General features: G+C 37.9%; 6 protein-coding genes across 15 annotated transcripts; 3 read left to right on the top strand and 3 right to left on the bottom strand.

Annotated features, from left to right (window-relative positions):
- The first annotated feature begins 224 nt into the window (after positions 1-224).
- Positions 225-3,599, top strand: Arfgap1 (ADP-ribosylation factor GTPase-activating protein 1). 2 transcript variants are annotated; one of them, XM_076827007.1, is made up of 8 exons: positions 226-629; positions 700-981; positions 1,574-1,785; positions 1,869-1,983; positions 2,073-2,162; positions 2,355-2,414; positions 2,531-2,703; positions 2,894-3,599. In XM_076827007.1, exons 1-8 carry the CDS (start codon positions 570-572, stop codon positions 3,108-3,110), a joined length of 1,209 nt encoding a protein of 402 aa, XP_076683122.1. In that variant the 5' UTR covers positions 226-569; the 3' UTR covers positions 3,111-3,599. The 2 variants fall into 2 exon arrangements, with proteins under 2 accessions (XP_076683123.1, XP_076683122.1); XM_076827008.1 differs by lacking the exon at positions 2,355-2,414 and having other exon boundaries at positions 225-629.
- On the bottom strand, positions 3,469-4,818 carry LOC143376533 (uncharacterized). Its single transcript, XM_076827010.1, has 2 exons — positions 4,355-4,818; positions 3,469-4,246 (listed from the first exon to the last, which is right to left on the bottom strand). The coding sequence occupies exons 1-2, from the start codon at positions 4,753-4,755 to the stop codon at positions 4,030-4,032; spliced, it is 618 nt and encodes a 205-aa protein (XP_076683125.1). The 5' UTR covers positions 4,756-4,818; the 3' UTR covers positions 3,469-4,029.
- Positions 4,819-6,252: 1,434 nt separating this feature from the next.
- On the bottom strand, positions 6,253-10,054 carry LOC143376591 (uncharacterized). 6 transcript variants are annotated; one of them, XM_076827074.1, is made up of 7 exons: positions 9,746-10,052; positions 9,222-9,437; positions 8,890-9,108; positions 8,597-8,808; positions 8,195-8,529; positions 6,794-8,104; positions 6,253-6,598 (listed from the first exon to the last, which is right to left on the bottom strand). In XM_076827074.1, the coding sequence occupies exons 2-7, from the start codon at positions 9,354-9,356 to the stop codon at positions 6,399-6,401; spliced, it is 2,412 nt and encodes an 803-aa protein (XP_076683189.1). In that variant the 5' UTR covers positions 9,357-9,437; positions 9,746-10,052; the 3' UTR covers positions 6,253-6,398. The 6 variants fall into 6 exon arrangements, with proteins under 6 accessions (XP_076683189.1, XP_076683190.1, XP_076683188.1 ...); XM_076827075.1 differs by having other exon boundaries at positions 9,222-9,307; positions 9,746-10,051; XM_076827073.1 differs by having other exon boundaries at positions 9,222-10,052.
- Positions 10,055-11,023: 969 nt separating this feature from the next.
- Vha14-1 (V-type proton ATPase subunit Vha14-1) lies at positions 11,024-12,902 on the top strand. Its single transcript, XM_076827087.1, has 5 exons — positions 11,024-11,274; positions 11,335-11,416; positions 11,577-11,659; positions 11,830-11,952; positions 12,567-12,902. Exons 1-5 carry the CDS (start codon positions 11,221-11,223, stop codon positions 12,594-12,596), a joined length of 372 nt encoding a protein of 123 aa, XP_076683202.1. The 5' UTR covers positions 11,024-11,220; the 3' UTR covers positions 12,597-12,902.
- A 438-nt stretch (positions 12,903-13,340) lies between these two features.
- On the bottom strand, positions 13,341-18,097 carry Gb (solute carrier family 7 member genderblind). 4 transcript variants are annotated; one of them, XM_076827082.1, is made up of 12 exons: positions 17,874-18,097; positions 17,570-17,783; positions 17,221-17,394; positions 15,840-16,062; positions 15,632-15,747; positions 15,437-15,562; positions 15,217-15,361; positions 15,018-15,141; positions 14,708-14,908; positions 14,481-14,630; positions 14,238-14,415; positions 13,341-13,824 (listed from the first exon to the last, which is right to left on the bottom strand). In XM_076827082.1, exons 3-12 carry the CDS (start codon positions 17,387-17,389, stop codon positions 13,763-13,765), a joined length of 1,494 nt encoding a protein of 497 aa, XP_076683197.1. In that variant the 5' UTR covers positions 17,390-17,394; positions 17,570-17,783; positions 17,874-18,097; the 3' UTR covers positions 13,341-13,762. The 4 variants fall into 4 exon arrangements, with proteins under 4 accessions (XP_076683197.1, XP_076683195.1, XP_076683196.1 ...); XM_076827080.1 differs by having other exon boundaries at positions 17,659-17,783; positions 17,874-18,095; XM_076827081.1 differs by lacking the exon at positions 17,874-18,097 and having other exon boundaries at positions 17,659-17,857.
- Positions 18,098-21,705: 3,608 nt separating this feature from the next.
- On the top strand, positions 21,706-24,501 carry LOC143376594 (uncharacterized). Its single transcript, XM_076827084.1, has 4 exons — positions 21,706-23,216; positions 23,309-23,338; positions 23,414-23,574; positions 24,242-24,501. Exons 1-4 carry the CDS (start codon positions 22,112-22,114, stop codon positions 24,389-24,391), a joined length of 1,446 nt encoding a protein of 481 aa, XP_076683199.1. The 5' UTR covers positions 21,706-22,111; the 3' UTR covers positions 24,392-24,501.
- The last annotated feature ends 1,009 nt before the right edge of the window (positions 24,502-25,510 follow it).

Raw genomic sequence — 25,510 nt, 5'->3', positions numbered from 1 at the left:
AAATCCAAATTGCAGCATTGACTTCGAGTGACAGGGAATGTAAGACGAAAAACTATCAACATTTCCCGAGGGGCTTAACAAATTAGCAAATCGTCAATAATAAAATGATATTTCTCCTGTTATTCTTTAAGGACGATTCTCACGGAAACGCGTTTAGACGGAAATGAGGATTCTCCGGAGTAATTAGAACGCAGCGCACCGTAACGGTAGATTTTAGTAATATACTACACACTTGAATTTTTAGTTACCGCCTGATGGCCTCCCTACATCATATGGAACGAAATATCCAATGAAATGATCGCTTTACCGAACTTGATGATACGTTATTTAATTTGGCTGCATATAAATGATATGTTCATTAATCTGCATAAAATAAAATTTAAAACAAGTATCAACTAATCGGTATTTATCGGAATAGATTGTTTCTGTCATTCGCGGCTACCCATGAAAGATCGGAAAAAATGGAACTTTCATTGGCAAGCTAAAGACAGCAAGTGTAGTATGGTGGACATTTAATTCAGGTAGTAGATATTAAACCTGACTTAGTTGGACTTTTCGTGGCGCGAATCATGGCCAGCCCGAGGACTCGACGAGTTTTGAGTGAACTCAAACCTAGGGATGAGAATAATGTAAAGTATTCCTCTAACTGCCTCATTGTTATGCCATATGTTAATATCATTACGTCTCATCAATTTGCAGAGATGCTTCGAATGTGGCACGCATAATCCGCAATGGGTTTCTGTTACGTACGGTATATGGATTTGCCTCGAATGCTCGGGCAAACACAGAGGACTCGGTGTCCACTTGTCCTTTGTCCGTTCCATTTCTATGGATAAATGGAAGGACGTGGAATTAGAGAAAATGAAAGTTGGCGGGAACAAAAATGCTCGCGAATTCTTCGAATCGCAGCCAGATTGGAACGACAATATGTCTATAACACAAAAGTATAATACTAAAGCAGCAGCGTTATATAGAGATAGGGTAAGCATGCTTTATCACCCTTAATCGCAGATTTTCGCACGATTTTATTGCGCCACGTTGCGCTCACACTTTCCTTCGCATAACACGTTGGTCGCTACATCACCCATATCTGGGTGACGACTATGCTTCCGCGGGGGCCCCGTCATCCGTTTACGGGTGATGCTCTTCTTCGTCCAATTACGTGGCTCTGGCTATATTTAAATTGCATTGTATCGCTCTTCCAGCTTATCGTGCTGTTTACACTCCGAGTTCGGATTTGGGCCTTGGGAGAAACTCCACCGATTCACGCTGGGCGATCAACGTGTTCAGCCGGGAATCCACTGGGAAGCTAAGCTATGCTATGCTATGCGATGCTATGTTTTAATGTAGCTTTTGGTTGAAACGGTTCCATAAGAATGTATTGAAGCTGATTTTTTTAAAACGTAACATGGCATAGCATAGCTTAGCATAGCTTAGCCTCCCGGTGGATTCCCGGCTTTAATTATAAACCTCGATGCTTTAGTCTTCTTGTTTAAGATTTCGCTATTTTACGATCAGCGCGGCGCAATGTTTTACTTATGCCCTTAAACATGATTGTAAATGCAACTATTAGATCGCGACGTTAGTTCGTGGAGAGAATTGGAGTCCTAATACCTCGACAGCTAAAGATTTCCAGCCTTCGACGTATTCGGCGAATCAACAAGAGTATCCATCATATCAGAGCGATGTGTCGAGTTCTTACCAAAATTTTAATTCAGGCGTTTGTAAAACTCAAACGGAGGCTTTCTTCGTTAAGAAACAGAGCGAGAATGCCAATCGGCCCGAGTGAGTACGGGTTTTCATGCAAGTGTTACTCTATTTGCGTTAATCGCAAACAGAATTACACATGTAGGTGAATATTCTTACAGGAATCTTCCACCTAGCCAGGGTGGCAAATACGGAGGGTTCGGGTATCAAATGGAACAGCCGTCTAGAAGTTCGTCGCAAGAATTCTTTGATAATGCAGTTTCATCTTTAGCCAGTGTAAAATAACTAATATCGGATTGAACTTTTTAAATATGTATCGTTAATAATATATAGGTACACGTTACAGTTAACATATAACATTGTAGGGATGGTCAATGTTCTCTTCGTCCGCATCGAAAATAGCAAGCAAGGCGACGGAAAATGCTATTAAAATTGGAGAGCTGGCGACCCAGAAGGTATATTAATTTAGAGACAAATTTTCATTCTGTCATTTAGTAGTGCGATAAATTAACGATATTAGCATGCTTATCTATTATATTTCATTTACTGTTTTTAGACTAATAATTTTAGCTCTTAAGCATTTTCGTAAGATAATATTTTTCAGTTATACTTTCATTTTCGGTTTTGTTCCATTTTGTTTTCGCTAGGTTCGTGATGGTACTTTGTTGGAAGACGTTGGAAGTCATGTTAATAGTTTAGCTGCAAAGGTAGATTGCTGAATAATGTATCTTAACTAGATGCTTTGATATTTGATTAATATGGCATTTGGTGTTGAAAATGAGAGAATTCTCGTTCCCGTTTCAATTGAATGCTTGCTACACAGGTTGGAGATTTGGGAAGAAGAGGATGGGGCGATATCGGAGGAACAAATTCGATGGGGCAAAATCAGTATAATTCGAACGAACATTATCAAACTTCTCCGGCTGCTTACCAGAACAGCGAGGTTCAACCACATTCAACCGAAAAGACTTCTTTAATGAAGACATCGCCACCAAAGTAAGCTCATGAATCTTTCATTCAGGGCCGGCGTGAGTTCTGTGGAATATGTGGAGTACTCCGCACTTGAGAATTCAACATTCGGGGATTTCGAAATTTAGTCCTTTAACTTATACTCGCCCCGCCCCCAAACTTCAGACTCGGGAAAAATTTGCTTCAAAATAAAACATGTGAATTTCTTTTATCCTAGAACCAATGTATCAACTACAAATTCTTCGAACTCCGAGTGGGATTGGGACAATGACGTGAAGCAGAGTAACGAAAAAGCATCGGAGCCTAAACCAGTGGCAAGGAAATCAAGAGACAAGGTTAAAGAAGAGGCTTTAATCAATTTTGATACTGATAACCGTACAACCAGTTGGGATTCGAAACTAGAAGACGATGCATGGGAAATACTAAAGAATTAATTATCATTAAGCGAATTAGGTAAATTTCATTGGAGTTGAAGATCTTTAAATGCCGTTCCCATCTTACGGATTTCGAATTCATATAAAATAATTATAATAACAAGTATTGAAACGAAATTATTTTTATTCCGCACTTTACCCCCTTTCGCCGTACGAAATGTATGTGAATATATATCATGCGCGTGTGAACGTATATGCACGTATGTTTTACGCTCCAAAGAGTGTTGCTACGCGTTGCATATTACGCTGTGCTCAAAGACATTAAATGCTTTATAGTCGACGCGCGCTAAAGCGAAAGGGATCATTAGTACTATTTACTTAGGCTTGTTCGGTTTTATTCTTTGCATTTATTATAGACTTAGTGTTATCAGACTTTATTAATCACTTGTATACAATCCAATCGATTAGTGCATTACTCAAATGATAGGTACGTTGTATAAAATAATGCATTTTTAATAGAAAAATATAAAACTATTTTATTTTACCACATGCATTCTGAATAAATTAATTTCTTTATGCATTTAATTCTTGCTCATTCTCATTATTTACAATAAAACAATATCTCGATATATATATATTGAAATTGGAGCGACCAATTAAAATACCCTTACTGGCAAATGCATTGAAACATTAATATAAATATAATATAAAGCTACTTTATTATCAGAAATTCATTACTGGTTGTGTACCGATAGTTACAGAATTTATTCGAAATTTGTGTGTATGGTGTTCCCAAAATGTTGAAGCTGAACTTCACCAGTATACTCTACTATCTGCTCTCGGATAATGTTGCTAAGGTTTTGTTGTACATGTTCGGAGCAGCTAATACAAGCATACACCTAGCTCTATTACAGTAAAAGATTGTTGGACAATACAGAATTAACAGAAAACCAGTAGTAAACCGACTAAAATTATAATACTACAAGGAATGTACATTCTTTGCTGTATATACTTTCTTAATGTTCCTCTTATTGTAAACCCTCCCGACGTATTCCCAAATCTCCTTCTGGCATGTTGGCCATACCTTCTTTTCTATTTTTGATAAAGAGGAACAGAGCAGATTTCTATCTTTCTCTGATAGATCGAAGAATGATGTTCGCTCGAAGCACGAGCGATGAAGAAAATCATAGATTGCTCTGAAATAGCGAAGCATGATTGTGTTATTACTTAATGTACCAGCGAATACAATTTGTACCATAATGTATCGCGGGTGACTTATTAAAAGCATTAAATAAAATACATACCTAAAGTCGTAGCCCCCTGCTTCGGAGGGCGATGGGTGATCTTCGAACATTCCTATAAATAACAGTGCTTCCGGCACGACGCTGTCTCCGGGTTTATACAAACCGCACTCCATCCATTTATCTAGCAACTCGTTTTCATACAAGCGTTCCGCTATCGTCGAGTATTCCGAGATCTTTGATTGAATAGCCTCAGCAGGCATGTTTGGTAGCATCTTTGATATAGCTGCAATGTCCTTAGACCCATATTTGTTAAGAGCGTCTAACAGTACCCTTTTGTCGTGGCTGTCCCATTCTACGTTCGGCTCGAATTCATTGTCACTTTCTGCTTCGCTTTTATCACTATCCTCTGGCTCACATTTTTGTACATATCTCCTTCTCTTGTATCCTTCTGTAATATCCATTTTTATGTATGATGATAGAGAGAGATCCTTTAAACGAGTTGTGCTCTACTGTTTTATTATAAAGGTGCGATCTCATGTTGACGCTCGACGCTCGTTTTGAGCGTCAAAACCAGTCACGTGATCGATCCACGGGACTTTCAGCGTCGATGCTCGTTTTGAGCGTCAAAATCAATCACGTGACCGACGCTCGACCAACGAACGAGTGAGTCGGAGAGAATGAGCGGAAAAGCTAAACCGAGTATAGCTTTTCCGCGTGACGTGAGTCAAGTGGAACGATCACGTGACTGGTTTTGACGCTCACAACGAGCGTCGAGCGTCGGCATGAAATCGCACCTTAAGCAGGATTGAAGGCATTCTTCTAAAAGTATGCTGTCATGAGGCATGTATGAGCGAGCCTGTCGACGCTGGTTGGCTGCGGCCTCACTTGACTTGGCTAGTTGATCGTTTCTTATCATTTCCTATCTTGGCGTTGATTGGTTCGACGTTGCGGCGTTATCACGAGCATACGTGGACTTGCGTAACTTCCCCCACTGAAAACAAGCTTGAGTGGTTTCCCCACAACGCTGATAAACACCTTCAAGGCATTATCGTGTTTAGGTTAGGTTTTACCTCGATAATTTGAAGTTTTAAACGAAGAAAATTATAATCACGCAATGCTGAAAGAGCTCAGGATTCTGTGTGATGATAGATATATATTATTGTTAATATCTTGACGGATCGTACCATAAACAGTGACACAATTGTAGTTTGCCTATCAAAATAACGTTGCGCAACACCTGAAAATAGTATTTGAAAACTGGGAGCAAGGGGAAGAAAAGGAATTTCCGTTTCGTCTACTAGTTCAATTTCGTCATTGTGGATTGCGCATTAAAATTTGCCTTCTTCGTTTTAAAGCTTCGTAATTTGAGTCGAGACACTTTCTAAATTGATTTTTGTATCTGTATTAATTTTATGATTTTTGATACTATGTGACATTTAATTATTAGTTATTCATTGTCACAAATAATTAGTCGAGTAAGACAGACAGTTGTACGAGATCTTTTCGGTATGAAGTTTATTTAGGTTTCAGAAACCCAATGACCAGAAGAAAGTTTATAACGTGTGTATCAGACAATATATGTTTATGTATTTTTAATACAATGATTTTATTTACAGTTGATCAATCGTGTCATTAATTAAGCGGTATCATACATCATTTATACTTATGAGCAAAGGCTGACCGACCTAATTTGTTTCAAGCACTCTGCTAATAGAATTCTACAAGCCTGTATATTCCTTTGAAATTTGTGATTGTTAAGTTTCGGCACTTCGTTTTGTGATTATATAATGAAACGAGAATATCAATTAAGAGAAGTCAGTCTTTGATGACGATTAAACTCCAAGTGTATATGACAATGTAAAATTAGATGGTATTTATATATATAATATACATAATACATCTAAATGTTATATACAGTTACCTATGTATCTAATACATTTTAGAGTAAAAGATATCTCTTCTTCAACATATAAATATGTCCAACTTTTATTAGAAGTATGAACATCGTATTATACATATTTCACATTAGAGGAAATAATACAGTAACAATGTTTCTGGCATATCACCGATTTGCAGAAGCTCTATGGGCGATTACTTAAAGAGATCAAAGTTTCCGTGGTCTTCCTCGCTTTCTCAGCGTTGTGATTTTGCTCGTCACCGATCTCGTGGTATGCAACTTCTTCTGAATGTTTGCTATGGACTTTGTGTTCTTCTGTACATTCCCGTGTTTCTTTAAGTGTTGTACAAATAGCAATCTAGATTTTATTAATTTCTGGCACACTTGACATCTACGTATTTGCTGCTCTGAAAAAGAATATTCTTATTAATATCAAAATCAGTTCAACCAATTATACCAATTCTTTTTTAGATAATTACTTGGGGAGGAAAGGAAAAGAAAAAAAGAAAAGGAATGGAAAGGGAAGGAAGGGAAAAGAAAAAAAAGAAAGAAAGGAAAAGAAGGAAAAAACGTAAATCTATATGATTTTGGCGAGAATTTACCAGATTTCTTTGTTCCATGCTGTAGACAATGTGCCCTCAGTAAAGCAGCACTTGGGAACCATCTCCCACAATCAGAACAACTTAATTTCTTTACTTCCCAGGTACAATTTGGTCGTTGGCTTCTTTTTCTCTTAATCTTCTTAATCATGGTCAGTTGCCTTTTCGGCTCAACAGGCTCTTTCTTCTCCTCAACTTCTATGGGCGATCGTTCTATAGAAGACTTACTAAATCTGCGTTTCTTCCTTTGAGAATGTTCTGAGCGCACATGGCGGGCTAGTGCCACGACCACGTCGAACTTCGTCTGGCATATCTTACAAGCGTATTGCTTCTTAACTACATCCTCGCTCGTTCTGTTCGAGTGCTTTACTTTCTGCTCGTTAAACCGAATCATGTTCGACGGGGATTTCGAGCAAACACGTAAATGAGTTTCTAAAGATCTTTGCTGCCTGAAGCTTTTCGAGCAATGCTGGCACTGCAATAAACTTGCTTTCGAATTCGACTGCTGTGTTTCGTCGTCAGAATCTCCTACCATTATTATTTCATTCTCTTTATCGCTAGAGTACTTATCCTTACTGTCGTCTATAGTTATCTCGACAACATCTCTTTTCGATTGAAGTGCGCTTTCATCTTCGTCGATATCAATCTCAATAACCTCCACTTCCTTACGCTTGATCCGTTTCATTCTTTTCGACTCGCTACTCCTTTGACGATACCCAGAATGAGCCACCACTCTTCTCTTTCGTTTCCCCCGCTTTCTAACGTTATTGTCCTCCTCGCTTAAGAGAGACGCCGGTTGTATGATTATTTCCGAGTCCTCGCGATTCACGGAAATTAATTGCTGCTTCCGAGACCTTTTAGTTTTACACTGTCTTTGCGTTGACTCGGGCGACGTGCATTCGATGGAACCGTTCGACAGATCTAAGTTCGTGCCGTTCGATATCCCATCCATTGGTGAATCCCCTAAAGTTGCCAGCAACTCCTCTCGACTATCTCTGCGATTCAACTTTCTTTCAGTTAAAGTCTTGGAAACATGGTTCGACAGAGCGTAATCGGAATTTTGCGGCGCCGAATCAACGTCCTCTGTCCCTTTAATATCTCCAAAGTTACTCTGCTCTTTAACGACCTTTTTATTTGCTTGCTTCTTCGCTGACTTCGACTCGGCTGCCTTTAGATTCTGCAGGGTCGCTTGGATCTCGTCGAATGTTAGTTCCGAATCGGATTGATCACCTTCGAACAAGATGTACTGTACCGTTGACTGTTCTATAATTTCACTTTCGCTTTCATCGTCTTCTTGATAATCTTCGGAATTATCTGTCGATTAAAATATTTCTGTTATTCGCAAATCTTACATTACGATTACATTAAATACACAGATCGTACGATGTAATAGCTTTAACACACCGATATTTGTAGAATTCTCGTCCATCATCAAGTACGCTACATCAGAGTGTTTATCATCAGCTGCGTAAATAATGTTAGGAACTTCTTTCATGCCTAAATTCAAACCAGAATCCTCCACCAAAGGTGCATTCTCTTCCCAAGCATTCTCCTTTCTGTGCACCCTCGGACTTTCAGTCGAGATAATCTTATTTTCGTTATGCACCGCGATATCATTCGCTAGCTGACTCTTCGAAAAAAATATCGGTGGTTGCGTAGTTAACAACTGTTTCTTTATTTGCGTTGGCTTCTTTACAGTTCTAACAGCACCTTCGCCTATTAACCTTTCAACATCTGCTCTGTAAAGGAAACAGTCTCGTTATTCGCTATTCGTAATTAAGAATCCTATACGTTCGATATACATACTTCATAAGAAACTGAAAGTTTGTTGGAGGTTCGCCAGATTCGTCGTACATTGCTACAGCGAAGATTTCTTCTGAATCTTCAACCGCGTACAGCGCTAATTGTTGACCAGAGGCGGTTACAAACGTGGCTATCGTTTCTTCGTCTCCGTCCTGATCATCGTTAGCCACTTTCTGACATTCTACTTCGTACTCGCTGTCCTCTAGGTCTGCTAGCTATTGAATTTCATAAACAAGTGGTATATAAGACATGTACATTAAGGCGATGTAAAAAAGAATATACTGTTTAATATGTACCAGCAAACTATGTTTACTAGCATCGCTCGGAAGCCATTTCTGCCGAGCTGTATTGCTCGTAGATAAAGGTATTGAATCTTCCGAATATTCTATGGGCGACGCCACGTTCATGCTTTCTTCGAAATATTCGCAGGACCCTTTCGGTCCTTGAATATCTTCTTCCGATATTTGTTGATTCATCTCGAAGTCCTCGTCCACGATTATTTCCTCGCCGACAACCTGCGCAAGTTATTTCCAATTGATAACAGGATAAACGCGATGCGTATACAAAACGGCGTTCGCAAGAATCTGCCTACGTATGTACGCAGTTAACGTATTCATTATTGTGTTACCAGCGTTTCTTCCACGTGCTCGTATTTAGGTAGAGCCATAAACTCGGTCGAACTTTCGTCTATCGTACGCGGCATTCGCATAATTCCTTCAGAAACCATTTTCTTATAACTATCGACATCATTCATAAATGACATATTTTTGTACTATAAATCTCTATTCACTGATATCACGCCCTCTCGAATAATTCGAACATATGTTAAAAAAAAGTGAAATCCCTAAAATATTGGATGAAAAGAAAAATACACTTGAAAATATATTCGCGTTGATAGGTTAACGATCAAATATTATTGAGGTCACTTTATATACAGGCGCGCTGGGCTAAAATACCGACAGATATCCGCTTGGGGTTATGCTGGTCATAACAATCATGTTTGAGAAATTATGCGCTTCATTAACAGCAGAAGCTAATTGTACTCATACTATTCGTTATATTTTCAACGAAAATCGATATATATGTATATATACACACCACTACGAGTACTCATTTTTATAACAGTGTTCGATAAGGAAAATACACAACAACCTTTTAGCAACTTCTAAGTTCCATAACATCGTAATCCAAATAATGCGATTGATAATGATAATCGTGCAACGTATAGATCGAGGTTCCCGAGGTGTCCTCAACGATCGCCGAATCGTCTGTTTTTACATATCAAAATATAGACGAACGTATAAAACTATTTGATTTAACACGATCCCCCGTCTCTTGATTTACGTACATAATTAATATTAGATACAGCCATCGCTTATGCTCTATACACACACACATATAGAAACATAACCCTAGGCATTACGCGTTACGCACGTTTGCGCATATAAAGAGAAGAGATCGCCTTGAAGTTGCGTGGATTATAAAGTGAGCATTCTTATCGACGCGAATCTCGATATTCTCGAAGAGCGTGTGGCGGAAATAACTTATCGGGTAGTTATTTTAGCGGTGGGGAAACGCCAGGCATGCGCACGATGGCGTCGCGACTTGAACCAATCAGCGCCAAGCTAAGTCAGCTACCAAGGGCGAATTCCACTTATGCCCAAATCGCCCGTGAATTTCATTAAGTTAGGTTCTCCCCATACGCGACTGGACGCATCGTCAAGAATTTCAAAGTCGATTTTCTCGAAAATGAAGCGCAATATCAAAAAATTGTATTCCTTTTCCTCGACTTATTTACTTGTTATAAGTCGAAAAGAAAGAGTAACTTTTTTCATATCGTGCTTCATTTTCGAGAAAATCGACTTTGAAATTCTTGACGATGCGTCCAGTCGCGTATAAGGAAACCTACCCTAATGAAATTCACGAGCGATTTGGGCGTAAGTGGAATTCGCCCTAAGTGAGGTGAGGCCGCAGCCAACCAGCGTTGACAACAGCTTCCCCGGCGACGCTGGTTGGTCGCGGCCTCATTTGGCTTGACGATGGCGCCGTTTTGTTTCCCATCTTGACGTTGATTGGTTGACATCGCGGCGCCATCGTGCGCATGTGTGGCCTTCCCCCACTGCTAAAATAACTACCCGATGAGTTATTTCCGCCACACGCTGTTCTCGAAATATGCCTTTGTTTTTAATAAATAGCGAAGGACACGGATAAAAACGACCATTTATGTAGAAATTTAGTGGAATAAACTACCTAGAGGCTTCTGAATTAATACATAATAAGAATTTCTTCTATGAAAATTCAGATTCGTCTATCACCTATCGAATACTATATCGTTGTATCTTTTTTCGATCGATAATGTTAAAAAGAAATGAGATAAGCTTGTCGCACTGTAGATATTTAGATAACTATATACATACAGAACGTCAGTCTGTTTCAGAACCGTTTGATTCTGAAACGTAATCAGTGTTCCCCCGCTACTTTCTCGATCGGGCAAATTTGGCACGTGATGTTTGAGTAGCGACGTACATAGGCGTGACTTGTGTCAGCTGATGCATCGTTATTATTTGTTGTATTAAGTGCAACTGTCTCATTCAATTTTTTGCATTACACTTATTTCTCTCGCGATAATGGCTCTTCATTCCGCGGGGAAGGGTAAACTTCTTGCCGTGATCGGAGATGAGGTAAATGGAGGGTATACAAAATTTTACGTTTAGAAGGTACTCACGGGAGCTTTATTCTAGGACACTTGTGTGGGATTCCTTTTGGGCGGAGTTGGCGAGATAAATAAGCATCGTCAGCCGAATTTCATGGTTGTTGATAAAAGTACGTGCTGTCAAGTAAATTCTGCTCTGTGAAAATTCACGTAATCCTAATGCCACTGCACGATTCGCAGTGCATTGTGTTTCGTTATCAATTAACTAGAATAATTTAAATGCAAAACTTTACAGAGAAATTATTCAACTCGCCTGTGCTTTATTCGCAGATTCGGCAGTAAGCGATATTGAAGACACGTTTAAGCGTTTCATTAAACGAGATGATATCGATATTATTCTTATTAATCAAAATGTAAGTATTACATTTATCGTTTAGATAACGAACATCGAGTTTCTTTATAATCCAAAGAATATATAAAACATATGTTGGTTCAAACTACTTCTTTATTTATAATTGCAATGAATAAGTAAGTCTTGTGTGTCCACACCTTTTCAGAATAAATATTTTCTTACATATTCAAGGTTGCAGAACTGATTCGCCATGTAATCGATAGTCACACGCAACCTATACCGTCGGTCTTAGAAATCCCCAGCAAGGATCATCCGTACGATGCTAGCAAAGACTCCATTCTGAGACGCGCCAAGGTAAGATTATATTGGTCTACTAGCAAAATATACTAAGAGATATTAAGGATTCCATGAAAACAAATTTCATCCCCTTTCACTACCCCCTTAGGGGTTGATTAGGGTAAAATCTTGAAATTGGTTTTTTGGCATATGTGTGGAAAACCTTTCTGTGTAAAAATCAAGTTGATATCTAATTGGGCTTAAAAGATATTAAGGAATCCAAGAAAATACATTTTACTCCTTTTCACCCCTTTGGGGACGGAATTACTAAAAATCCTTCCTTAGTGGGCGCCTACGTCATGAAAACAATCTACCTTCCAAATTTCACGTTCCTAGGTTAAACGGTTTGAGCTGGGCGTTGATGAGTTAGTCAGTCAGGACTTCTTCTTTTATATATATAGATATTTCAGCAACTTCCATAGGTGTTCATGTATCTCTATTCATTCTTTACGCAATTTTTACGAACCGTTCATTTGCACTGGTTCTCTATCATATTTAACTGGATTCAATTCTCCTCTACTTAAAGTGTTTCAATTAATAATTCCTTTCAAATCATTAATCAATATATTTGGTATACTTTAAGTCCGCATGCAAATTTGAATATTAAGTAATTCTCTGATTTCGCTTTCCAGGGGATGTTCAATCCTGAAGATATACATTAATCTATGTACATCATATACTGAATTATATAAAAAAAAAAACAATAATGGATGACTTCTTTGGATTTGTCAATCTCTGTATGTAATATTACTGTTGTTATAGTCCTCTCGTAAAGAATAGAAGTGTGTACATTCCATTATTTCACATTTTAATAGCGGCGTGATGTTCAAACTTCTTTGTGAAATATGTATAAATCATATTCTATACAGGCACGCTGCATTGTTGAAATCAATTTAGAGAAACACGCTCTACCGTACCCCTGCGCATACAAAATTCAGATGTGTAAATAAATACATATGTTATGAATACGTCACGGCGTATTTTATTTCAAACTCCTTGTAACAGAAAAATATAGAGTTATTTCGAAGAATGCAAAGTTCACACGGAGTACATAATCTTAATATATAAAGTCGCCTAAAAACTTTCGAACGGTACACGGAGAGAATTTACCCAAAGTAATAAATTAAAGTATAAGTAGTCTTTTCTGCTGCTATGCTTGTCAGAAGTTAAAGTAAATTTATTTTAAAGTAACAGGGTGAATGAAAATATTCAAAGTATTGAAATTATTTTGTATTAATATGTAACATCATATAAGTTCAATATACATTATTCATATCACAGGATGCACGGTGAAATTATTTCTTGTTAATAGCGGTTATTCAAGAGAATTTTGGAACCCTATCTCCGTGCAATCATTAACCAGTAGTATATTTAACAGCTCTAATAAAATCGTTTAATGCAGACGCTCGATTTCTGCAAGTATCGTTTAGTTTTTAATGTTTCTTTAGTATAGTAGAGTATACAGCATAGAAAGCATATCAACACTTTTAAAAATAGATTATCACACATGATTATATAAAATTATTAAGTACTCACGCAAAAGTGTATACAATTATGACAAGTATTACTAAAGTACTAGCACTTCATACAACTGAATACAACTTTTCAAAATAAATAAATGTAAATGACGATAAATAATTCATTGTATAAGCTAGAGAGCAACTTATCTTATATGTACATAGTAAACGTCCGTTTACGAAGAACACAGTACTGTGGTAATTGTTAGCAACACGCAGGTTACCATTATGGATACAGTTAGCATTAGGGCGGTAAGACATATCCAAGTTGAATACAATCTGACTGGTTATTAAACTTGTAATACTCGAATTCAGAAGTCTCGTTCTTCAGTGGCAGACATAAATAATTTTTGTACCGTGTAAGTAAGTTTAACTGAAAAGAGAAAGGTTTTAAAGTTATTAAATTATTCTACTTCTTACTAATCCTACTATCCTACTAATATAATAAATGCGAAAGTGTGTTTGGATGTTTGTTACTCAATCACGTCGCAACTAAGCAACAGATCTTTCTGAAATTTTGTATACACGTAGCCTAGGACCAGGAATAGCATATAGAATACTTTTTATCCCGTTTTTTTTTTTAAATCGATCTGGACCAAATTTTGCATAATTACTCTCTTCTAGAACCCTGCAGAAAATATGGACTTCCATGAAATCTGGATATCCCACCCCTTCCCCCTTATTTTACCCCCTTGACAGTCTGTGACAAGCAAAATTTTACCCGGGCAACGCCGGGTGCATTAAGCTAGTGATATAATAAATGTACGATACAGAGATGTTACGTACCATTAATTTGTTGGAACCACATTGGTTTGTTCTTCCACTTGACGCCAATGAGGTAAGCTGGAACGCCGGACAATGTTATCAAGGCACCGACACCAACTTCGTACGGCCTTTCGTAGCAGGGAACGAATACCAGAAATGCACATATAGCCACAAATGTGATTGGAATCCACAAGGGCATCTGTAAAATATATTGACCGATGTATGTAATCAGCAATTTGTGATAGCGCTTATCGAGTTACTCACTTTAATTGGCCGATTCATATTGGGTTGCTTATAACGAAGCCACAAAACGCCAGCTACGGATAGCATAATGAAAGATGACTCGACTATGCTGCAGTAAGTGATCAACACAAAAATGTCACTTGTACACAGCATTATCAGAGATAAGATGCACTATAAATAAAAGAGCAACATTAATTCAGGAGTTTGTAACGCATAAATTGAACGTATATTCTTTTGCATGGACATACGAGGAAGACTAAGGCCGGCGCAGGTGTAAGTCTCGAAACGTTGATGTGACTTAACATCGATGGGAAATGACCATTCCTGGCGCCAACGAAACACATTCGAGACGATGTCATAATGTGGACGCTCAATCCTCCAAATGCGGACACAGCCACCATTACAGGTATTATCCAGGCCATTACGCCAAGAAGTTGATCTCCGAAAGTCTAATGGAAACTCATCCCATTAACTTTTCTTCTCTATACCGTTAAACATTGGTGTCCATTGCTTTTTCCAGCGAATTAAAACATAAAGGATAAAAGAGATAGTACTCACCACAGCTATCGCATGAGAAGCAATCATTGCGGTTGGTGTTAAAACCGACAAGTAAGCTACATTCGCCAACACATAGATGAGCGTAACCAAAGGTAGCGATATATAAATAGCTCGTGGCAAATTTCTGTAAAAGTGAAATTGCTTTATTAGTACGCGAACAAACGTGTACAGGAATTCTACATTAACTTGAATCACGTACACGTAAGGATCTTTCAATTCCTCTGTCATGAAATTCAAGTAATTCCACCCGGAATATGAAAATATACCGGAATAGAAGGCCACTGCGATTTTACCAGGATCCGTAATTGTATTGTCGAATGCATTCTCAAAATTCTCCGTATGACCTGTGGCGAATGATTAATTGGTACATGGTATTTATTGCTGTTGATCTAGCTCCAAATTACAATAATTACACTTACCTAACGCTAACCAAACCAATCCAGCGATAACTATAACTATTAAAGCGCCGACCTTCGCGAACATAAATACATTTTGCATCTTAGATGTTTCTTTAACATCGGAACAATTTGCGAATGTAAGTAGACCTATTAAAAATGTAAAACTGCGTGAAAAGCTTCATCGATAAGAATTTACAGCCAGGAAAGGTATCTTACAGATAGTGACTGCTGCTATCAATCGTACACCGTCATCTGGAATAGCACAATTTGGGAAAAATGGTTGCAAAACATACTGAGCAAAAGTTAATCCCATGATGGCATTTGTAGTTGGCCTGCGAACAGAGGGCACGGTGATGTTAGTAGAATTATATCTTAAATAATATTCAATCTTATAATCCCCTCTGTTTTAGAGAAAATAACTTACACGAAGATTAAGTTAGCAGCCCAAAGGTACAAGAAAGCGGGTAATGCTCCGAAAGCTTCGTAGATATAAGCGTAATCTCCACCACTACGAGGTATACAAGTTCCCAACTCAGCGTAGCATAATGCCCCGATCATAGAAAGTAACCCACACAAAACCCAAATAATTAACGATACACCGACGCTTCCTACTTCCGTAATTACACCTTTCGGTGAAATGAAAATACCTATACAAGCATAATAATTGTTGTTTTATGCATATTCTAGTTGCAAAGTACAAAGTTAGTTGTAATTAGACACTTATAAAGATCATCAGAGTATAATGTATGTACAAAGTGTGATTTATTTCTTATCTTTGATACTTTGGTCATTCCTGTAATCACGCCGCAAAATTCGGCCACATTCAGGTTTCTTTTTCTCAGTGAATACAATGAATAATAATCTCAAACTTTCTTTTCATATATTAAGCTACTTATAATGTATACGGAACAATTTTTTAAATACACTTTTAATCGTGTTTTTTCAATGTTACCTGGAGGTAAAAATCGCACCTTTGAAAAGAAATACCTCCCTGGCGGGAATGATTTCAGCTCACAGACTCATCTGAAATAAAAAAAACCAAGCTGATTCTTAATCATTATGAGTACCGCTATCGCAGGTGCCAGAACTAGCCACGTAAATCAAAATTTAACAAAATTGCGCGCATTCGAACTTTAAGTCTGGAAATTTTCCATTTTTACTTGAAGCTTGAATGCGCGCAATTTTGTTCAACTTTGACTTACGTGGCTAATTCTGGCACCTGCGACAGCGGTACTCACAATGATTAAGAATCAGTTTGTTTTTTTTTTGTTTGAGATGAGCCTGTGAGCTGAAATCACTCGTGCCAGGTAGGTATTTCTTTTCGAAGGTGCGATTTTTACCTCTAGGTAACATTGACAAAACACAATTAAAAGTGTATTTAAAAAAATTGTTCCGTATGCATTATAAGTAGATTAAAAATGAAAAAATCTTCATTGTATTCACTGAGAAAAAAACCTGAATGTGGCCGTATTTTGTGGCGTGATTACAGGAATGACCGCTTAACATAAGAACAATGCGTTTTAGTAATATTTAAATTAATCATTTGAAACCATGTTTTGCAGATTCATAATTGCAAACGTATCTACTAGTATTCTTTTTATATACATTTAAAGACGACGAGTGTATTTTCTTTTTTAATAACCATTAATACTCGGGAAATAAGGAAGACGAGAGAAATTTTATTTCAGGAATCAATAATCTTATGTATAGCTTCAAATGCATGAATTATGTTTAAGGTAAAGATTATGTGTTTTATGTATTTACTCATTATATGCTAACATTACAAATTGTATAGAAATTTTTACCTGAACCACATATGATTCCTAAAATAATTGCGATGCCCTCCAAAAGACCCAGCTGTTTCTTCATTTGTACTTTCTCAACGCCGGCAACATGATTTTGATTCTGCGACTCGTTGTCTGAATTTATTAACTGCATTTCTTTAGGAGATTCATCGAATATCTGGGAGACCATTTTGCCTATATAAAATGAATATAAGATTCGTTGTATTAATTCTTAGATAAAACATATAGAAGAACAATGGAATGATTAATTAATGTTTCATGTAAAATTTGTGCCACAAAAAAAAAGGAATGAAAAGATGAAGCTGCTTATATTATAAATTAATCTTTACGAAAAGTTGCTTTTACTTACATAGTAATTGTTATTGACAATTTTATAATGAAAATTTATGCACCTTTGTGGGAGAAGTTTTTTAAGTTAAATTGTAATACTGTATGTACCTTGTCTTCCTGTTTTAATGCAAATAACCAAATGTATAAATAAACGCGTATTGTAAAATACAGATGTGTAAATATTATCTGTTTACGTCGGTAGGCCGAATTCTTCCGAAAATGTGGAGCATGATCTAAAAATGAAAGTGCCTTTAAATTTTGATGCTTCGTTTCAGAAGAATGAAAGAAATTTCTGTATAATGTAGTATTATTCACTACGGTACCTGCAAAATTGGAACAATTAGGTAAACAATTGATTCCTTCTTTGCTTCGAATATTCTATTTTAAAAGATACTATTTAAACGAAACGCGAATGTAGGTTACGCATGTGAGAAATACACGTGCGTTGAGACGGTTTAAGGGCTGGTTTGCAAATCTTGCGTGATAAGGATTTGCATGTTTTAAATACCTAAGATTATTGGCATAAAAATGCATTGATTTACATTTTCTGACGCAACTCTGAAAATACATAAATTATTCTTGTAAAATCGATCATTAATTTTCCGCGATAAGCAATAGAGGGCAGTATTCCTAGATTCATAAACGTGACCACAGCCGACTCTAGTACTATGTACTAGCTATGGCTAGTGCAGTGCCAGTGCATGCTGCCGAATCCGCTATTATTGTAGTGTCTCTAGTTTTCGGTAACGCAAACTGCAGCTTCTCGGACAAAATCAAGCTTTGAAAATGCTTTGTAATTATTGTTTTAAAGTTTTTATTCCACTGAGAATATAGAGACAGGAATTAGAGAATAATTAAAAAAAAAAAAGTAATATCTCCACACCACGATTTGAACCCTAAATTTTCTGTTTGCGACCCAAGCGCTTGGGTTTCGGTGAAGTGATTATATGAATTTTCGACGAAAAGTGTCGCAGCGCAGGCCAGGTAAGTAGCGCGTACGCACACGTGCAGAAGATAGGGGTATGCTCTGTGATGCCAGATCGGGGACGGGTTCCCTCGAGAATTTCCCACCCCGCGCATACTACGCCGAGCAGCGTGTCCGTGAGCTCAGCGCTTCGGAGTCCAACTCACGGACACGCAGCTGCGGCGTAGTTTGCGCGAGGTGGGGAAAATTCTCGAGGAAACCCGTCCCCGATCTGGCATCACAGGGTATGCTTGTGTAGTGCGGTCTAGCAAGGGGAAGAACACGCTTGGTCGTGGAGAGAGGGTAAGCTCGTGTGCGAAACGATGGTTACATATTGGCACTTTATTTAAAGCAGATACAATATTTCATTTCACAATATTAAAGTAAACAAATTACAAAATTGACATGAGCTATAACAGTCCTTGCCTTTCCAAAAATTCCTGCTTAACTTATTTAATCGTATAATATTTTAGATGTGTTCGAAGTACTTACAAATTATCACGTTACATGTCAGTATTAGGACTGCTGACACTAGTAGGCTTGCAAGCTTTCATTATACTTCTTAAATCCTCATCACTTAGATAATTAAATACTTTCTCAATACAGTCGTGTGGTATACCAAGGAAATTGGTAAAGAGAGAATGGAAAATTTATCAGTATAGCGTATGTTGGAAATTTTATTTTATAATCATCTGATCCGAATACCTGTCCTATACTTTCATTTCCTGAGTATATCGCTATTTATCTTATAGCTTTTGTCAAGATATCATAAAGCGAAATATTACCAATCTTCTCACTCTTCATGCTTGCTACTTCTTTCTCACATTCATTTAAAAAATTCTTGAATTTAGTAGATTATTCAGGAACTACCTTAAGTGGTGAGCACTTGCAGCATTTATTGTCTTTGGGATCACTATTCATTGAAGATTGGAATTTCGATAAAAATGTGTAACTGAATATTTCTTTATATATTATATATGATATAGTTTATGTCACTTACGGGAGCGGAACTGTAGACTGTGCTATGTATACCACATGCGATAAGCATAAAAGAATGTACGGATGGCGAAATAAATACTACTTATATTATACGTGTAAACTGAATAAATGATTTTTTTGTATATTAATATTTTCATTTTTGGATTCCACTTCTAATTTAAGTATCGATACCAATGATAATATGTCAGTTGCATCGACACCATATGCATCGATTAGAATGACTATTCGTATTGATTTCATGAGTAACCTAGAGATTAAATTATATTAATTAATATTGTGCATGGTGTGTAAAAAAAAGGTCATCAAATGAGGGAATGAATATATAGGCCGATACGTACGGTATACCACCGGTATCTATACTTCGTCTCCGATATATCAATTGTATCGATACTTAGACTGTCAATATGTATTGATACGAAATATCGATACATGTGGGGATGTATCGCCATCACTACTTGATAATCTTTAGAACACATTCGTCAGCAGCAATATCAAGTGCTGTTCTCCCCTGTTTATCTTTAGAATCGATGTTGGCACCGGAGTTTATGAGGACATCGACAATTTCGGGATTACTCAATTCAGAAGCAAAGTGAAGCGCTGTTTTATGATCTTCGTCTTTAGAATGGATATCAGCATTGAATTCTAAGAGAACCTCGACAACATTTCGATCAGTCCTTTCAGAAGCAATGTGAAGCGCTGTTCTACCATAATTATCTTTAGAATTGATGTCAGCACCAAGTGTGTGTAGAAACTCGATAATTTCCAGATTACTCAATGCACAAGCAATCTGAAGTGCTGTTCTACCACGTCCATCTTTATAATCTTTGTCAGCACCGCGGTTTAAGAGAGCCTTGATAATCTCTAAAACACATTTGTCGGAAGCAATGTGAAGTGCTGTGCGGCCATATTTATCTTCAACATTGACATCGGCACCTCTATTTAAAAGCAACTCAACAATTTCCATTTTCCTCCATTGAATTGCTTTATGAAGTGGAGTTGCGCCATCCTCAAATTTAGTGTCAATATTAGCTCCTCTATCTAGAAGCATCTCAACAGTCTCTATGTGACCATTTCTAATGGCATGATAAAGTGGAGACTCGGAAGGATTTCTGTTTATTCTGTTACCTTTGGAACCATTTGTTAAAAGTAGTTTAGCAACCTCTGTATGGTTATTCTTAAGAGCATCACAAAGTAAAACATATCCATCTTCCCAATTTTGTGAAGTATATCTTACTCACCGAAAGAAGTAATTAACTCCCTTACTCTCTCTAGTCTTCCTTCATGAACTGCCGCAAGTAAATTGAAGATTATATCCCGATCACCTTGCATTTTCCACTAATAAATTATTCCTGATTCCGTGAAATAAATTGCCAAATCCGTGTCAGGAGATGCACTGTAGTCTATCGTAGGAAATCCTAGGTTTTTTCCTACGGAAATAAATTAGAACTCATAAATAACTTACGTTAAACAATGCACGTATAACGTGTTTTAACACACCTCTCTATAATGCCGAGTAACCATCAAATGCGCATTTCTGATTTTGGCCACGTGGCAACGTGTCACTTGCTGCAGGTCAGTGATGAGATCCCAGACGGGTTTCTTCGTGCATGCGCGACTTTTGCAGTACCGTGTCTATGTTGGGTGGGGGGCAAGTAACGCGTGATCAAGGTACGGTACCCCATTTTATCGAAACTTGTACTATACTGATGCTAAAATCGCCGTGCATGCGCGAGAAAACCCGCCCGAGATCTCATCACTGCTGCAGGTCGCCGACGACCACGAGGTACGCGGGGCCATATGAGTTCGCGGTCGCGGCGAACAACAAAGGTTCTGGTCACTCGGTTAGTGGCAGATTCAGAGAGGCGGGGGGGGCGCACGCCCCTCCCTCAAGGGAAAAGTACTTATTTTAATTTGCAAAATACTTATTTTAACTTAGTAATATGAGAGAATATGATAGACTGTTACCAAAAAAAAACACTTTTTCATTTAACAGGAAAATATTATTGAGAAAGGTCCCTGGTTTATTTCTCAGACCTACGCCCCCCCCTCCTCAAGAAAATCTTGCATTCACCCCTCCACTCCCTCCTCCTCCCGAAAATCCCAACTCCGCCCAAGCTCTCGGCGACCAAGTTGCCGGCGACTGGTCGCAAGTGCGTAACGGGCCTAACATTAGGTAGTACGAAACAAATGAAACTCATCGCTTGCAATAATTCAAATTTTAGAATTCGCGGTATCGATCTACTATCGATAGGGAAACAAAGCTATCGATAGTTTTCGATAGTGAGGACCATCGATAACTATCGATAGTACCATCGATAAATCTTCACTAGTGTATGGACAGGTTTACGTTGAATAAACTGAATCGTAAGAGGTTATGTTTGGTATAGTCGGAGATCGTAATAAGCTATTTATAATATCGTATTCACAGTAAAAACGATACAGAACGAGAATTGGAATTGGTGTGGAATCAAATTGTTCCAGGAAGATCGTAATTCCTAGTCGATAAGACGAGGCAGAATGTTTGAAGAACGATAGAAATACAGTGTCTTGACATCTTACAGTTAACTCGAAGGGAACGTCCGTTCGATAAATAGAATAATGGGAAAACGTACGGCTCGTTCATTCTGCGAGCTCGGTACTGTCATTTTTCTTCTTTATTTCGCAAAAGTGCCAAGCGCGACGAGTGCACCAATAGAGCAAAGTATTCTAGGTGTCATGAACGCGGACCGGGATCTTCGATGCGATGTGCCAACATTTTTGTACGACAGTAACATCACACAAACTTGCTCCAATTTAACCTACCCAGGGGAAAGCCTAAAGTTCACGGTCGAAAAGAAAAATACTTTCTTGTGTCTTGCGTTTTACGACACGTGGTACAAAGCTTGTGATCCTAGTCAAATACTAAAGCCATTCACTAACACATCTACGTTTTACTCGTACATTCAGAAGTTCTTCCCTAAGGGAGGCGAAGAGAGTCAAACTATGTTTTGTGAAAATGTTAAAGACGTAGTGTTCTCACATAAAAAGTTACAGCCATGGTTATCGCAGATAAATTTAAAGAGACCCAAAGTATGCGACCGAATGTGTTTTAATGTGGACGAGACATTTAATCCGTTCTGTGCTATATTGGCTTGGAGTAAAAGTATCGATGATAACAAAAAGAGGGATGTGGTACCCAAAGGGAATACAGCTACTGAAGTGGACCAGCGGGTGGAGCCCAAAGTCGTTGGACCTGAGCTGAATAAGGGTTCGAGACAGGGCACGACAGGGAAAGAAATTAGCAAAGATACGAACGATGCTAAAAACAATCCTCATATTAGTCCAGCGGTAATAACAAAATCAGAACCTGTAATTGAGACGTTAGTGCCGAAAATAATGCAGAAGTCGTCTGAAATATCTGTTTCCAAACCTTCTCCAATAACAAACTCCGATCCTGTTGAGAAACATGAGACCAGCAATAATAACAGTCCCCTTGCGTCAAAAGATCAGGAAGAAGCACCACCTAATATTAACCCAGCTAATGTTTCTGATAATTCACGTAAACCCTCCGAGGCTATTCATTCTAGTACTAATAATGTTGATAATGGGGTTGCGGAGAGTGGAAAAGATGCTAACGACGATATCAGGACAAGTACGCTATCAGAAAACACCCAGGATCATGACCCTTCTGTTAGTCAAGGAGAGTGGAATCCCAGCGAAGAGGGTAATAATTTGTAAATACGTTACAGGCTTTAGTTTAACGTGTACTTAACCATTTAACGTACAATCCACTGAATCGTTTACCACTGTTTCCAGATCAGAATGATGATCAGGCTATTGAAACAGGTGAAATACTCTGAAATTTTAAAGTGGCTGCCTTTACACCAGTCGACATTGCGTCTTTAATACATTTCTTTGCAGGTGATCAAAGACCAAGTATACTTGAAGTTTCGGGACGAAAGGATACCACATCTTCCTTTCACAGTATAAGACCCGACGATGAATCCCACTTTATCACTTACTTTACTATTATTTCTATGGTCTCTATCGCCGCGTACATCGGTTACCACAATAAACAGAAGGTAAACGAAGTTACGTAGTCTCTTGTTTCATTTACAGTAGAATTCCGGTAACCCGGCATGCTCTGGACTTAAGGTAGGCTCTCGCTACGCCTCGCCTCGACGCAATTTCTTTTCGCACTCACATCTAGGCTCGCGTCGCCTCGGCTTTCCGTACCTGAAGTTATCTGAGCTTGCCTCTGTTCTTGTGTTTGATCAGTTGCTCAGAGAATCTGTGCGGTGGCATCGCAGCTACTCACACTATGCCTCGCGCTCTTTCTCAAAATATTCCCGAGGGAGAATCCACGACTGGGAGTCGCGTCGAGGCGAAGCGAGACGAGGCGCACTGTGAGTCAAATTGCCAAACTGTATAAGAAAAGCATAGGAAGAATAATATGAGCCGAGGCGAGGCGTAATGAGAGCTTGCCTTTAGGCAGTGCCGAATTATTGGGCCACACTTGTAATACGATAAAAACGAGGAAAATAATTTGAACAAGGGCCGTAATTAATATAGCATTGTAATTTGTTCGTCAACCGTTCGATGCCACGTGTCGATGCATGCGACAGCGACTTCTTTATCCGAAAGATAAGACAGTCATGGCCGGAGCTATGCGTGTCGGATTATCGGAATTCTACTGTATAAAGGTTTAGAAACAATATTATTTGCATACGCTATGTTTACGTGTTTCAGATATTAGCTATTGTATTAGAAGGTCGGAGAGCACGAAATAGCCGTGGGAGACGGCGCCCGAGCACAGCTAATTATCGTAAGCTCGATTGTACACTAGAAGAAGCGGTCACGTCACAGTGTAATGCAAATGTTACCCACGTCATATATTAATACATGTAACGTATGAAATACCTTAAAGCAACTGTATAATAGCACTCCATGTGTAACATATTTTGTATTCAACTATACTTACGGCATAATATGAATTTATTTTTAACAAATGAATTATTTATTATTGCTCCATTGATCGTTACCGCATATATAGAATGCATTACCACAGATCGATGGGATACTTTATTAGAATTTATAGCAGTAAAGTATTTTGCTATCTTTCAATGTGTATTCACTAATCTCATTCAGTAATCTTATATGCTATCAATAACCACAATTTTTTATTTCAGTAAATAAGGTCACGTATTACCTATGAATTCATCTTCATACAATGCTGCACGTTGTTATCCAATATACACCATTTAAATAATGATATCTTTCCCGCTAGACATAAGTTATTTTCTTACAATATTAAAATTAATTGCAATCGCCCTATCAGTCGACTATAACGCCGTTGTAATGTTTATTACAACGTTAATATAATAAGAAACGTAAGGTTGGAAGTATTTAAAAGGTAATTTCACTCTGTACTTAATCGATCATTTCTCGATTTCATAAGTATGTTCGAACATATTAGGAAACGCAAAGAAATATTATTGTACGATTAATTACTATTGGCTTAAAGTTAGGATTCATTTTGCGAGAAATGTTATACTTCGTGTACAAACATTATATTTCACATCTTTTCCCACTCCTTCTCGTTTATTTCGAAATGAGAATTGGCAGCGGTCGCCAATGAAACCTGTTTCTTCGAGTCTTCGTTAAGTTATTACTTGATGATCAGTTTCGTTGTTCACGTTGCCAAAAAGGTAAAAGTAGAAGAAACGAAACAGATGTAAATATAGTTCTACAAGAAGATAAACAAAGTGGTTTTTTACAATCGCGTTTATTAAACGGATAATCACCCTCGGGGTAATATATTTATGCAACGCGTTATATTTATATTTCCCAAACTTTCTCTTTTAACGTAATCGAGATTATTCTGGTGCATAATTTATTTACATTTCAGAAAGCATAACAGAGTATAAAGCGAGTGGCGGTGAACTTATGCATTTGTGCGGGAGGCCCTCTCGGTGTAATATACATACATGTATAACAGTATTAGCATTAAAATAAGTA

The sequence above is a fragment of the Andrena cerasifolii genome, chromosome 14 (assembly GCF_050908995.1).
Source record: "Andrena cerasifolii isolate SP2316 chromosome 14, iyAndCera1_principal, whole genome shotgun sequence".
NCBI classification, from domain to species: Eukaryota; Metazoa; Arthropoda; class Insecta; order Hymenoptera; family Andrenidae; genus Andrena; species Andrena cerasifolii.
This window is presented reverse-complemented; position numbering and strand designations above follow the sequence as displayed.

Coding starts and splice junctions, on each gene's coding strand:
- Arfgap1 (XM_076827007.1), top strand. CDS start 570: ATGGCCAGCCCGAGGACTCGACGAGTTTTGAGTGAACTCAAACCTAGG. Junction 630..699: donor AACCTAGGGATGAGAATAAT/GTAAAGTATTCC, acceptor ATCAATTTGCAG/AGATGCTTCGAATGTGGCAC. Junction 1,984..2,072: donor CAGTTTCATCTTTAGCCAGT/GTAAAATAACTA, acceptor ATAACATTGTAG/GGATGGTCAATGTTCTCTTC.
- LOC143376533 (XM_076827010.1), bottom strand. CDS start 4,755: ATGGATATTACAGAAGGATACAAGAGAAGGAGATATGTACAAAAATGT. Junction 4,247..4,354: donor GCAGGGGGCTACGACTTTAG/GTATGTATTTTA, acceptor TCGCTATTTCAG/AGCAATCTATGATTTTCTTC.
- LOC143376591 (XM_076827073.1), bottom strand. CDS start 9,356: ATGTCATTTATGAATGATGTCGATAGTTATAAGAAAATGGTTTCTGAA. Junction 8,530..8,596: donor AACTTTCAGTTTCTTATGAA/GTATGTATATCG, acceptor TTTCCTTTACAG/AGCAGATGTTGAAAGGTTAA. Junction 6,599..6,793: donor GCATGGAACAAAGAAATCTG/GTAAATTCTCGC, acceptor ATTCTTTTTCAG/AGCAGCAAATACGTAGATGT.
- Vha14-1 (XM_076827087.1), top strand. CDS start 11,221: ATGGCTCTTCATTCCGCGGGGAAGGGTAAACTTCTTGCCGTGATCGGA. Junction 11,275..11,334: donor TTGCCGTGATCGGAGATGAG/GTAAATGGAGGG, acceptor GCTTTATTCTAG/GACACTTGTGTGGGATTCCT. Junction 11,660..11,829: donor TTATTCTTATTAATCAAAAT/GTAAGTATTACA, acceptor TACATATTCAAG/GTTGCAGAACTGATTCGCCA.
- Gb (XM_076827082.1), bottom strand. CDS start 17,389: ATGGTCTCCCAGATATTCGATGAATCTCCTAAAGAAATGCAGTTAATA. Junction 15,748..15,839: donor GCTGCTAACTTAATCTTCGT/GTAAGTTATTTT, acceptor CTCTGTTCGCAG/GCCAACTACAAATGCCATCA. Junction 13,825..14,237: donor GTGGTTCCAACAAATTAATG/GTACGTAACATC, acceptor TTCTCTTTTCAG/TTAAACTTACTTACACGGTA.
- LOC143376594 (XM_076827084.1), top strand. CDS start 22,112: ATGGGAAAACGTACGGCTCGTTCATTCTGCGAGCTCGGTACTGTCATT. Junction 23,339..23,413: donor TGATCAGGCTATTGAAACAG/GTGAAATACTCT, acceptor ATTTCTTTGCAG/GTGATCAAAGACCAAGTATA. Junction 23,575..24,241: donor GTTACCACAATAAACAGAAG/GTAAACGAAGTT, acceptor TACGTGTTTCAG/ATATTAGCTATTGTATTAGA.